At 37.9% G+C, this 13,851-nt stretch overlaps 1 protein-coding gene across 5 annotated transcripts in view; it reads right to left on the bottom strand.

Annotated features, from left to right (window-relative positions):
- Positions 1–13,851, bottom strand: part of Zzz3 (zinc finger ZZ-type containing 3) — a 62,548-nt gene that overhangs the window by 27,118 nt on the left and 21,579 nt on the right. For 2 of the 5 annotated variants that reach the window (XM_034500384.2, XM_076933422.1), the window contains exons 2-4: positions 12,361–12,487; positions 9,693–9,842; positions 3,681–5,236 (exon numbers count right to left, since the gene is read on the bottom strand). In XM_034500384.2, coding sequence (XP_034356275.1) covers positions 3,681–5,206 — 1,526 coding nt within the window. In that variant the 5' untranslated portion in view covers positions 5,207–5,236; positions 9,693–9,842; positions 12,361–12,487. Of the gene's footprint in view, positions 1–3,680; positions 5,237–9,692; positions 9,843–12,360; positions 12,488–13,851 lie in introns of those variants that run through there. The other 3 variants (XM_034500387.2, XM_034500386.2, XM_076933421.1) reach the window with 2 other exon arrangements.

Here is a 13,851-nt window from a genome sequence, read left to right as displayed (position 1 = left end):
CAATCGGGCTGGAGCTGGCTCAGTAGTTCAGAGCACCAGCTGCTGCTTCCAGGGTATTTGGTACTCTGGGGTGCAGGGTTCTCAGCACCTACATGGTGGCTCACAACCATCTGAAATTCCAGTACAAAGGGGCCTTCTCCTGGCCTCCAAAGGTACCAGGCTGCATCCATATGGTGGGCAGACATACGTGCAGGCAAAACACCCATACACATAATAAAATAGTATTTTTAAGTTGGCAACAATTCATTACATGTTTTGATTAGTCAATAATTTATTCCCTGACAACAGTTATACTGAAGACAGCTTTTGCAACTCTCATTAATTTACACATCCAATGCCTCGGGCAAGTTTGGTTGGTTCTACAGCTCTTTCCATGAGCTGATAAGCACCAAGCATACTCTTCCCACTGCATTCTAAACCCTCAAAATATTCTTCTCAAATTAATCAAATCCTCTATTTGAAGCCATTTGTTCTTCAGAGACATACTGTAACTATATTCTTTAAACAACCACAACAAAAACATGAACGTAATTAAGTTACCTGGGGGGTAGTGCTTACTTATCTAAGATGATGATCCTGACAGATAAAAACAGGGTCTGTATCTATTAAGTCAGATTAAAAAAAAACAAACAAACAAATGAAAAACCAAAGATCTGCTCTATAAGATTTTCAACCAAAAACCTAAGTCAGCACTCCATTAAGTAACTAGGCAAGGCTCAGATTACCAGATAGAAGACAGAAGACCGAGTCCAGTGGTGGATGACAGACACTCTTGTAATCCCAGAGAGGAAAAGGGAGGAGGGTCAGAAGTTCAAGGTTATCTGCAGCAACATCAAAAGCTGGAGGCCAGCCTGGGCTACAAGAGCCTTGTCTCAAGAAAGTAAAAACAAAACAAAAAGTCCCTACTTTTTAAAAAGGCCAAGGTGTAATCCCATTTCTACCATTAACTCATGATGCCTTTTATGTCTGCATCAGTATAGTACAAAGAATGAAACCTATGGTTTCAGACACACTTACAATGTGTGCTACCACTGAGAAGTCCGACCCTAGTCATGAGCCTCTCTGCTGGGCTGCCTGTGTTATACATCTACTTCGTAACTGTCTTTGACATATACACTTGGAAGTTTCCTTCATGTGATTACCTCTTGAACTGGAAAAGCAATACTAAATATTAAGGCCCAGGGCTTAAAAATCCTTATCTGACTCAGAGAGCAAGAACCATAAAGGCTTATCGAAAGAGGAGCCAGTTAGGCAAGTGATCTCTGGCAGCTGGGCCAGCAACTTTTCACAAAGTGTTGCCTTGGGCCCTTTGCCAAACCTCTGAGAGCATCTACTAAGATAACTATGAACAAGACTCTCACCAGAAAAACATACTTCCCAGCCCCCTTACTCACTGAGCAAGTGTAGTTCTCTATTTGGGGGAAAAGTAAAAAGTACAATATGGGCCATAGCTAAGTACCCCAAATACTTAAGACTCATTTCTCTGTGTTGTCACCTAACTTGAGATGAACCAGGTCTAAAGCTAGGACTCTAAAGTACCTGCTCAAACATCTATGAGTGATAGTCTTTTAAACAGATGGATAAATTAAAAGGACAAGGTGAAGGCTGCCAATTAAATCATTACTGCTAGCTTAAAGGAAAATTTTAACCAGAACAGGTAGAGTCAGAGCCTCCTAACTTAACAGCATTATGGCAACTGCAGCAGTTTCTACTAAAACTTTTGAGATGGGGCTTGTAGATATATATTTGTGCACCATGGTGCCCGACTATAATAACCTACTTTAACTGGCATCAATAAATATGACTTACTTCCTTCTGGAAGAATATTCATAAACACTGTAGACAATGCTAAACTTCCAGTTTTAAAGGTAATGAGCTAGAGACCTTTTCTAACATTCAATGTGAGCCTCACACTTGCCAGGCTCTCAGTTCAGAAGAAATAAATTCTAAAGAAATTCACATTTGTTTAAACTGAAGCTGGCCATGGTCACACAAGCTCAAAGTCCCACATTCTCAAAAAGCTAAAGCAGCAGAATCACTTGTGTTCACAATTTAACACCAACCTGGATGACACAGGCACCCCCATTCTAAAACTAAGAAAGCAAGATATCATACTTTTTGAGGTTTTAGTTACTCCTCTAAAACATACATCTTCCTTGTTCCTGCAAGTAAAAACCTTTTAAAAAAAGATTATATATAAATGGAAAACATTTGTTTTTGTTGATTTGTTTGGGTTTATTGGGTTTTCAAGACAGGGTTCCCTTATATGACCAGGCTACCCTCCTGCCTTACCTCTCCTGCTGAAACACTGTTGGTTTGGCCCCATGCACCAGCTCATCTTACTTCTACCTGAAATTTTTCCTTTATGCAATTATGTTTTTCTGTCTCAAACTGATCTTAACTATATTGAACTCATAACCTAAAAACTGTAAAATATCAGAGAAAATTCTTTCTTAAATCACTGTATTAAAACACAATTTTAAAAGAACACAGAAAAAAAAATCCTCTTTTTTTTCCCAGAAAGGAGATGTATGATAAAAGGCCACAGTACTGCCAGACTAAAGTCTTGATCGATCTAATAAATGTGGCAAAAAGATCATGTCCCACAGCCCTGATAGGACACTTGATCAGGTATCTGTCACAAAAGACGTTAGAAATATTCCTCAAATTCAACTATTTTTATACAACTAATATAGTCTGACTTTATGATAGTAGCTGAAAAGCTGACCTATAAGAGGAATTATTGTTGTTATTCATTAAAATGGTTTCGGTGAGCCAGGCATTAGTGGTGCACACCTTTAATCCTAGGACTCAGGAGGCAGAGGTCGGTAGATCTCTGAATTCAAGGCCAGCCTGGTCTACAGAGTGAGTCCTAGAACAACCAAGGCTACACAGAGAAACCCTGTCTTGAAAAAACGAAGAGTTTTGATGAACACTTTATAGTTCCTTCATGAATTATTTAGACAGTTAGCTCTGATTCATTTGTGTTACTCTCTAGAATACTTTAAAGTAAGTGAGCAAAATTGTGGACAATTTTGGACACAGAATTATTTGCAAAAAGAACCTTTGTAATAAGGGCTTAGGAAACAATAGTATTAAATTAGGGTTACGTCAAACATCACCATCACAATGTTAACAGCACTATCTATTTCTCTACACTGCCAAGATGATAGATCAAGCACATTCTTAAATCAAAAAATTTAATAGGGAATTAAGTATCAATAATGTCTTGTGTGCTAGATTCCCAGCAGCTGGATGCCAGCTCCATGCTCATTACTGATTTTACCCATACTGGAAAGGCAGGTGTTACGCAGCCCTCCAAGTATAAGCCAGAGTGAGCTTCGATGGACATGGACGACTCAGCACCGAAAGCCCTTGGTCACCACTCCCATTTACACTGATCTCTCTGCGACACCAGCCATGCTTCCATCAGTCCTTCCTCATTTAGACACGTGGGATACCAGCACTAGAAAATTTCAACTACCAGTAATGAAGTTCAACGTCAAAACATCAAGTCTCTTAGCTTGAGTTAAAAAAATGCATGTTAAATCTGAACTTATTGCTAAAGTGTTAATGTCATCTGTAATAAAAGCATTAAGTACAGACATTTATTAACAAATACTGAAACCCTGGGAAGTGATAAGCAAAGCAGAACTCATGGTTACCATAGTTACACATACTCTTTGTTGTGTTTCAGTGCCACATGATCTGATTCAAAGTAATAAACATCAGGGTCATCATCTTCCTCTTCGGCAGTGTGCTGACTGGCACTCTCTTTGGCAGATGGCAAATGTCCAATATTCATTCTGGCCTCTGAGGGTGGCTTACTTAGTCCTTCACTTCCATAGTTTTCAGAGTCACAACATAGAACCTTTTCATCTTGAGAAATTTCGACAGGATTTGTGGGAGACTCACTTACATTATCACTAACAGTTGTGTTTGTTTCATTGGGACTGAGATTATTCTCCTCAAATTGTCCATTTTCTCTGTAAGGAGATGTGTTTTTAGTGGGACTACCTCTGGTCAGGGCTGCCCTTCGAGGTGAAGTTCTCAGGGTGTATCGATGTTCTTGAGGTTCTGATAAAGATGTCATCTGAGCTGAAACACAGTCTAGCCTAGAGGACAGTTCTGGCTCTCCAGAGACTGGCATTCGTTCAGAACCCGTGTCCAGAGGGTTACTGCTGTTCTCGTTACACTGCTCTTTGGAGGCACTGCTATCTCCCACCACATCTACTTCTTCCTCAGAATCTCTTAAGGATGACTGAATTTCAGAAACAGGGCCTGAAGCTGACTCAGCAGTCAGCTGATTCCGACGTTCCACAGGCAGGCAGGCAGTTACTAGTTTGTGGTCCTCCAACTTGACCTGCACATCTGACTTTGTGCAAGGCACGAAATGGTCTATACAACTGTCCTCCTTCCTACTATCACAGAACACTGAAGTCTGGGTTTCCGAATCCCCATCTCCAGCTACTGATTCTTCCTGCAGCACACAGGAACCAGGGTTACTTTGTTTAGTGTTCCCGTCAGGATGACAGTCATCACAGTTTATAACAGCTGAGTCACTGTCATCAACACCATTGACAGTCAAATAGCCTGTGATTTCTTCTACTACTGTAGCATTAAGTGTCCCTTCCTCACTGACATTCACCTTTTTAACTTCCCTTTTCTCACAATCATCCAATACAAGACATCGACAAGCTCGTTTAGCCCCTTCAAAGTCTGCATCATGGTCCACTACTGTCCTCCTGTGTTCTACTGGCTCCTTGTCTGGTTTTACAGGCGAATCTTCTTCTGAACTGTTTGTGGCTTCAGCTCTAAGACAGCGTTTAATGTTCTTTAAGACTGGCGGTGCTGGCTCTGTCTGCCTTCTCTCACAACTCTCTAGGGCCTGCCTTTCTAGGTCATCCTTTTCTGAAGAAGAAAGTCTTCTTTTCCTAGGGCTTACCCATGATTCTCGAGCACTCTGCTGTTTTACATCACAAGTTCTTCCGTTATTATTTCCTTTCTGAATTGGCACAGGCTCTGGTCTCTTCTTTGGTGATCTTGAGCGTACTTGAGAATGAGAAGAGATTTCTTCTGGGTGAGCAATGCTACGATTCCTTAAAGTTCTACCACAAAAAGATTCATCCAAGCCGTTTAACCCCACTGTTGATCTTGTAACACGAGTAGATCGGGAAGCAGCCATACTATGGCAAGTCCCTACCATACGGTCATCATGATCCACTCATTGGGAAACCTTCAAAAATGTAAACAAAATAATGAGAAAAAGGTAATAGTTAATATATCTAAAACAAAAGCATAAAGTTGTAACTTTTTACCCAAGTATAGCCATTATCAATAAATAATGGGATAAAGGTTATCTTATTAAAGTTTCCAATAATGATGTTAGTAATAGCTAACAAATACCATTTAATATCTTCTGGGATTCCATGTGTATGTTTAACATACCTTTACTCCCTGAAGACAACTCAGACAGGTCTACTGTACCTATGTTACATTGAGGAGACTGAGGCACAGTGTACTGACAGACATACAGCCAGCTCAGACAGAACTCTGAAGACCATGTTCACTGTTTCTTTGCCTCTCAGAATAGTGCAAAGTACCCAAAAGTGATCATAACTGTTTCATTTGGTTATTAAATTAATACTCTTGAAGTTACAGACCATCTATCTTACAGAAGCCATTCCAATCAGTCTTAAGGTTTCTACTAAAATGGTTTTTTTCAGGTTAATTAAGTGCCTTAATAATAATGAGGTAGTAAGGGGACTTTTGAGATATTGCTATGGAATTTTTGTAATTATGTAGTGGACAGAAGTCATACCAGTAGCTTGCACTGACTAACACCACACCACAGCAAAGCAAAGCTACCATCTCTAGAGAAAGGCATGTCACTACTTGAAGGTATCCCGAGAACAGAAAGCAGTAGCTGTCCACAAAAGGAAATAGTCACTTCAGAAACAGAAAATATTATTTCACATATATAACATTTGTGTGTATTTTTACACACATGTGCACATACTCTTTCTGTAAATTTCTGTGTATGGTGCAGGATAGCTTGAACTCATTGTCTGGGAGATAAATGGGTTTTTAGTAAGGATGCTTAACTTTATAAGTTGGAGTAAGTCCTCATTGATCCACCTGGAGTTAATGATATTTTCCAGGACTTCCATGTTATCAAGAAGAACAAAGGCATCATTATTATTCCAAGTCTCTATCACCCATCCATTTGGTTTTCTTAGATATTTTGCCACTTCATTGCTTAATTTCAAGTGGAGCACAGAATGGTTAAATACCGATGATGGCTGTAATGTAACTTCACCATGCCCCTTACACAGAATCCTTTTAATGCCATTTTCTCTCCTCCCCATGCAAATCAAGTCCATTCCCTTCTGGGCCTCCACTACAAATACCTAATACTGGAGAAGGTGGAACTACAGATGACCACAGCGACACGTTACACAAGAAATCACTAAGGAAAAGCACTTCCCTGTTCTTGCTGCTGACCTGCTGACAATGAGTTAAGAAAATACTCTGTGAAATGTGTTAAGTTGGTTGAATTTATCTTCATTTCAAAGCAGGGCATACTTTAAAATCTGTAACTACACACATTTACTTGTTCTAGAGAATCTCATGGAAATCAAGTTAACAATAAGTATGGCATATATATCATCAGGAAAGGGAGAGTGCCTCACACGAACTTCACTATCTGAACACTCACAGCAGAAACGTGACTAATTTATCTTTTAACATCTTGTCATCAAGGAGAGTCCTACTTTACTCACAGGTAATACATACTGATAGTCCCATCAATTTCCACTTTCAATTGCAATAAACATAAATTAAGCTTCAAATGTGTTAAAAGAACACAAATTGAAAAATGTTAAAAGCAACTTATCTGATATGCCAAAATCTGAACCTCTCAATGTTGAAGGTGATATACTAAATATCTATGTAAGTATGAATCTAAAACTAAAATTAAATTAATTTTCTAAACAAACTATAAAATAAAATACAAATTTAATGAGCCTCATAATTTGTGGTTGAAAAATAATACTGGAAACTCATTGAATTTTGTTTTTTAATGAGTGATGCCAATTAAAGGCATATAAATCTCTTACATGATTTCCACACTGATCTATGTGGAAATCTGAACAAGGAACAAAGTCTCTTTCTCTGAAATCCAACTTCCAGAAAAGAGAATATTAAATCAGCTATCTGTCATTAATACTGGTAATTAACAAATATATATGCATATATATACATATGTATGTACATACAAATATGAATGCAAATCTCTATCAAATACCACCTATGAATATCTACACTTTTCTTCATGATTTCAGTTATAAAATGAAAACATTGGTTAGTATCAAAGATCAAGCCCTTTCCATATCTTTGTTCCCTAAAAAGGCTTTAGTTCTTTGCAACAGTTACAATAAAGCCCAACTATTGGCCTGTGATTACCAAGAAGCTGTCTTGGGAGAGGACGAATAAACTGTAAAAATGCTAGAATAAACAAACAGACATTTTGGAGACCACCAAGAAGAGCTCATTTTACAGCAAGTATTACCTGGTACTTTAAACTGTTGTAACTCAAGTATATATAGTTTGAGAGTCCACATTAGAAGCATGTGTTGAAGCTTGCTAGAAACCCAGACCTGGGTTTGGTACTTAGAACAGAAAGGGAGAAAGCCAAGAAAAAAGAAAGACCTGCAGAATGTCAAGCCCTCTCCAGCCAACTCATACATGTTGTATATGAGACACTGAGATCAATTCCTTGAGGCATATTCTAACATATAATTCAATTATCAGGTTGCAAGCCTAATTAGACATAAAATTCTCTTTAATATTTTACTAGATAGTGATAATTTAAACAAAACATTAAAAATAAGGCCATGATCATTTTGGCTAAAGAAGCATCAAACAACAGACTGTAAGATTATCTTGGATTGAAATAACATTATATACACTTTACCTAAGCATATCTACATTATCGCGACCAAATTAATACTGTTTTGCCAAGCTTGTTTATTTAGCAAAGTAGTACAGACTAAAGCTGTAATTTTCTTATTCTAGCTAAATATAGTCACTAAAGAATCTGGTGAAGAGATTTGGACATAAAATTATATTCTAGTCAAATAGGAAGTAGTTAAGGAACTAGAAGTGAACCCATTTGCCAACTGGCTCAGGAACACCCTTACTAATAAACTAAATAAGAGACAGCTGGTCAAAGTCTTAGCCACACATACTTGGTAACAGAATTGTATTACTATAGTTTTAGAATTAAGAGAGTTAAGCCATGAGTTAAACCATGAATTAACACTTTCATGTGGGCAAAACCCAACTAGTAATAAAACAAAAATCTATCCTATGTTACCCAGCTACTAATGAGCTGCAGCATTTTGCAGAGAACAGGAAGAGTATGATTCTTCATTGGAATACAACACTTTGTCTTGTGTTCCCCCATCCTCCTAAGTCCCCAACTACTGAAGAGACAGAAAAGGGCCAGCCAACCAACTCTTTCAGCCTGTCCACACTGAGTCCCAAACCTCCCCTAAATCCACAAATCCTTACCTGATATCCACTGAACTACTTTTCCCCAAAATTGAATCTACTTTTATAAAAACTATTAAATTCTAAAACATCATTAGCTCATTCAGACCATAAACCTTTAGTCCCTGTGACTATATCCCACATAACTGGATCAGAACCAAAAGAAACAGGACAGACTAAACAAGATCATTATTATTATTTTGGATTTTTAAGACAGGGTCATACTATGTAGCTGTCTGTCTAGGCCAGGCTGGCCTCATGCCTCTGCCTCCCACTGGGAGGCAGACAACACCATGCACAACCAACACCAATATGATTATCATATTATTTATTTTTATTAAGTGAACAACTTACAGAAAACTGGTCACAATACTTGTGTATTTTCAGGTACAAAAGCCAAAGTTAAAGAAAAAAATGAGGAAGAGTGCGTGAAAAGTGCTGCCAATTTGACTTTCCTGTCCACCTACAGCATAGGCTGTGCTCAGGCGTTGCTTATCACACAGGTCTGTTGTGGTTTTTGAGACAGAATCTTGCTATTCAGTCCTGGATAGCCTGGAACATTCTATATTGTCCAGAGTAGCCTTAAACTCTTTTAACAACTTTTAAAAGACAAGTCAGCTGTACAATTCTCACTCTGTTGTAACCGAACAATACCTGTGACCCTAACCACTCAATTCGTTGAAGGTTAATAATAGTAACTGCTTGCAAGTTTGGAAACTCTATTACACAAGTATATATATAACTGAATCTCCCTTGTCATCAAGACAGAAACAATAGATGGTTGACAGGACAGATAGATGTATAGGTAGGCAGACAGAAAAAGTAGATTTGAATGAATATATACACTGAGACAACCAAAAAGACAAAACATTTCACACTGCTCCTTAAATATGTACATTTCTTTCTTTTTTTTTTTTTTTTAAATATGTACATTTCAAAGGCAGGCTTACTCCTCTCTCAGGATTCTAAAGTCATTTCATTTATCTCTTTTTTGGGAAATAAAAAAGGGAAAATACTTAATCTTCAGTCCTTTCCCTAAAGAAAGATTGATGGAAAATAACATATCTCCTCCCACCAAAATAAAAAAAAGAAAAATCACACTACAGTTGTCTTCTCTACTGCAAAACTGAGTAACTTACCTGTATAACCAAAGATCTACCATTGTGGAAATAGGGTTTCTTTTCCTTATATCCTGAAGATGGAACTATGATTTACAATTGAGTTTAAGCTTCGGGCTTTCAGACTCTCAGCTTCAGCCTCGGAGAATACTAGAACCTCTTAAACGACCTCTTTAAAATAAAATGATAAAAAAAAGATATTAAATAAGGAAATTAACATATGCTAACAATTTGCTCTGAGTATAAAGTACACAGAGACTGCAGTATCTTCAAGGACTGATTTGGAGCTTCAGGGTGAGCAAGCCCAGGAGGCACTAAGCAACTAGGCAGGACCTGAAGAAACCAACTAATGTAACAAATCCTGACAGACAACTCAATTAGTGCCTTGAGTAAAGCATGACTCAGCTCTTTCCTACAATTTATTCTAAGGTTTTTTGTTTTTTCTTTTGCCCTCCTCTTAAAGATGACCTAAAGGATTTCTAGAAGATTTCTTAGATTTGGGATTGAGTACAAGAACAAGGATCTAAACCAGTGGTTCTCAATCTTCCTAATACTGTGTGTGACCCTTTAATATTGTTCCTCATGTTGTGGTGACCCCCAATCATTAAAATTATTTTCACCACTATTTCATAACTGTAATTTGTCTACTGTTGTGAATCATAATGTAAATATCTAATATGCAGCCCCTATGAAAGGGTCACCCAAGCCCTAAAGAGGTCCAGACACAAAGTTGAAAACTGCTCAAAACAAATAAAAACCATTAGGCTAACCACACAGCCTGCAGTCTTCTGTATCAGACACAGCACAGGTAATAGGTAATATTCACTAACAGGCTCCAAGACTTAGCTACTAAAGGAAGCTTCTGTTACTTTTTACCATTTTGTTGTTATTGTTGTTGTTGTGTTTTTTGTTTTGTTTAGGAAACAAGGTCTCCCTACATAGCCCTGGCTGTCCTGGAATGAACTGTGTAGACCAAACTGCCCTTAAACTCAGAGACCTTTCTGCCTTTGCCTCCAAGTACTGGGATTATTGGTGCCACCACCCCGGCCATACAGACTATCAGCAAGAAAGAAAGAAAAAAAAAAAAAAAAAAAAAAAATCAAAGCGTTTTCTGAGTTGAATACTCAGTCTGATATTTTAATTAACTCAACACATTGCAATTCTTGGCATATCATATTTAACTGCAGTTTCACTAGTATGTCTCCGTATCGTTTTCAGAGACTACATGCTATAATTAGGTTATTAGGCGTGCCCATTTGCTAATAACATTACTAGAAAAAAAGATGAGCAGATGTTTATGATTAATCTTGCCATTTTAACTATTAAACCAGGCACTTTTAAATGGGTACTATTTAAGTGAAGTATTATAATTAAGGACTGATATCATTATCAAACCTTGTAATTCAGGGTTCTAGCTAGTAAAAATGAAGAGATTACTGTTAAAGGTGATGTACTAACCTATGTATAGCCAACAGAATCTCTAAGTATTATGATTATTCAGTGCCTATTATAATTATTTAATGCACATAATAAGCTCTACATTAACTGTAAATGCTATATTTTGTTGGTTTATGTTTCTGGTTTTTTTTTTTTTTTGAGGGATGGAGGGTGGGAATGACATCATCTCACTACGTAGCCCAGGCTAACCAATCCATCTGCCTCTGACTCCTGAGTGTTGGGATTAATGGTGTGAGCCAGCATACCCAGTTTTTTGAGTTAGGGTTTCTAGTAGCCCAGATAGCCTCAAACTTGCCCATGTTGCTGAACTTGATTAAAGTCCCAAGCACTGGGGTTATAGGTGTACACAAATAATCATGCCTGTTGGAGTTTTTTGGTGGTGGTGGCAGTGATGGTTTTCAAACAGGGTCTCTCTACAGAGCCTGTTTATCCTGGAATTTACTATGGAGACTTGGCTGGGCCTCTAACTCACAAAGGTTCACCTCATTCTGCCTTCACTGTGCTGGAATTAAAGACATGCACCACCATATTTAAAGTAGATTTTATTTTTTCTTCTCAAACTTGCATTCTCATTCTAATGCCCTATAGAACTGGACTCTAATATACATATTTACCCCTGAAAGTCCTTATTAATTTTCCTATTTATATTAATTAAAAAATTAAGTAGGAAGAAATTGCTTCTCAGAGATCAGGTCTATGATCTACCAACTATAAATGAAACCTCTCCTTTTAAGTCTTTACTTAATCATTTCCCTGTTTGTTTAAAGCTCTAAATTAACATGAAGAAAGGGAACACAGGGAAAACATGATCCTACAGTAAGCTGACTTGAAAATTCAGCCTCATACTGAAGACTCCAAACAGTTACTTCTCTGTTCTCCCCAGAAGTCTGTCTCAAAGCAAAGCAGGACATGAAAAGTGGTGGCCCCCATCAGAAGCAGACTTTGTGAATATATGGAAGGACAGAACTCTAAAATTCTGACCACAGTGCCAGACATTTCTCAAGAGAAGGGTTCATTCTCAGGGGACAGCATCATCCACTGTATTTGCCAAATAAGAATATCTGTTACTGCTAATTTCACAAAAGAACCAGTACTTAAAGTTGAGTTCTACTCATATTTAAACAGGCTCCACTGGATGTATTTCTTAAAAGCCCAATACATCGAAAATAACCAAACTAGCCAATTACTTCTACCTCACTTGGCCTTAGAGAATATCACACTCTTTTCTTACCTTTTGAAGTGTTTCGCCTAGTACTTAATTTCCAAGCATCTGTATTTATATGTCATCACTGTTAATGTCCATGTTACACTGAGACTTCAGGAATTACTTATACGGCTGTACTAGCACAACTTGTTATCTGTGAAGGAAAATCACAATATGGTCACTATGACTATGTTACTGTTTATAGATTTGTGGATAACAAAAATACTTTAAGATACATATAGCACACTTCATTCTACTAAGTTTCATAACTGATGACATAACATATAACCATGATACACCTTATCTTCTACAAAGGTGATTTGTTAACATTCTTAAATGTATGACAGACACTACCCATGAGCAAATATTCTCAATTTAAATTTTAAAATTTCTGCAAAGCAGAGAGCCTTAGATTGAAGATGTATCTCATTTACTAAGTCTACAATCAATCAAACACTAACAAGAAAGAAAGCAGTTTTTGGTGTTTCATGATGCTATTAAAGAATCAATATGATTCTTAAGAGCTTTACAGGGGCTAGCAAGATGGCTGAGCAAGTAAAAAATTTAAAAAGTGAAGTGATGGGGCCTGAAAATGGCTCTGCTGGTAACATGTTTACTGCACAGTGCCAATGTAAATCAAAGAATTTTAAATAATTCACCTATCTAATTGTATATTAGTTAATATTTGGTTTTTCTTTTTAAAAAATTTATATATATATAAAAATATAATGAATGACAAGTATCCCATAGCTGTCTTCAGACACACCAGAGGAGGGCATAGGATCCCATTACAGATGGTTGGTGGGAACTCAGGACCTCTGGAAGAGTCATCAGTATCAGTGCTCTTAACCACTGAGCCATCTCTCCAGCCCAATAGTTGGGTTTTTTTTTTGTTTTTTTTTTTTTTTTTTGAGACAGGGTTTCTTCTGGCTGTCTTGGACTTACTTTGTAGACAAGGCTGGCCTCAAACTCACAGAGATCCACCTGCCTTTGTGTTGAGACCCACACTGCCCCACTTTGGGCGGCCAAAAATGTTGAGAACCGCACTAGGCCACGTTTGGGCACCAAAAATGTCTCAGCCCGAGCAAAATGTTGAGGCCCGGGCTGCCCCGAGTTTTGCGGCCACTGTATCCCGGCCAAGCTGCCGCTCCGGTCGGCGGGTCGGGGTTCAGCAAGAGAGAGAGTGAGGACAGACTCGAAGAATGGAGACCAGACAGAGTGTGTTTCAATCCCGTTTATTCTTCAGTCTCTCGTCCTCTAAGTGTCTCCTAAAAGTGTCTTCTAAGTGTCTGATTCTCTTCTGTCCGCCTCTGCCTTTTATCTGTCTCACTTCTAAGCCTTCTGTGCCTTTTGGTCACACCTTTAATCATGCCCTTAGGTCTTATCTCTAAATCTGATCTCTACACTTCTAAGTCACACTCTTAAGTCACACGCCTTTAATCTCACACACCTTTAATCTCACACACCTTTAATCTCACACACTCAAGGTATCTAAACCAAGATTATCGGAGTGTGCTC

The sequence above is a fragment of the Arvicanthis niloticus genome, chromosome 4, assembly GCF_011762505.2.
Source record: "Arvicanthis niloticus isolate mArvNil1 chromosome 4, mArvNil1.pat.X, whole genome shotgun sequence".
NCBI classification, from domain to species: Eukaryota; Metazoa; Chordata; class Mammalia; order Rodentia; family Muridae; genus Arvicanthis; species Arvicanthis niloticus.
The sequence above is the reverse complement of the archived record's forward strand: the minus strand, read 5'-3'. Positions and strand labels throughout refer to the sequence as shown.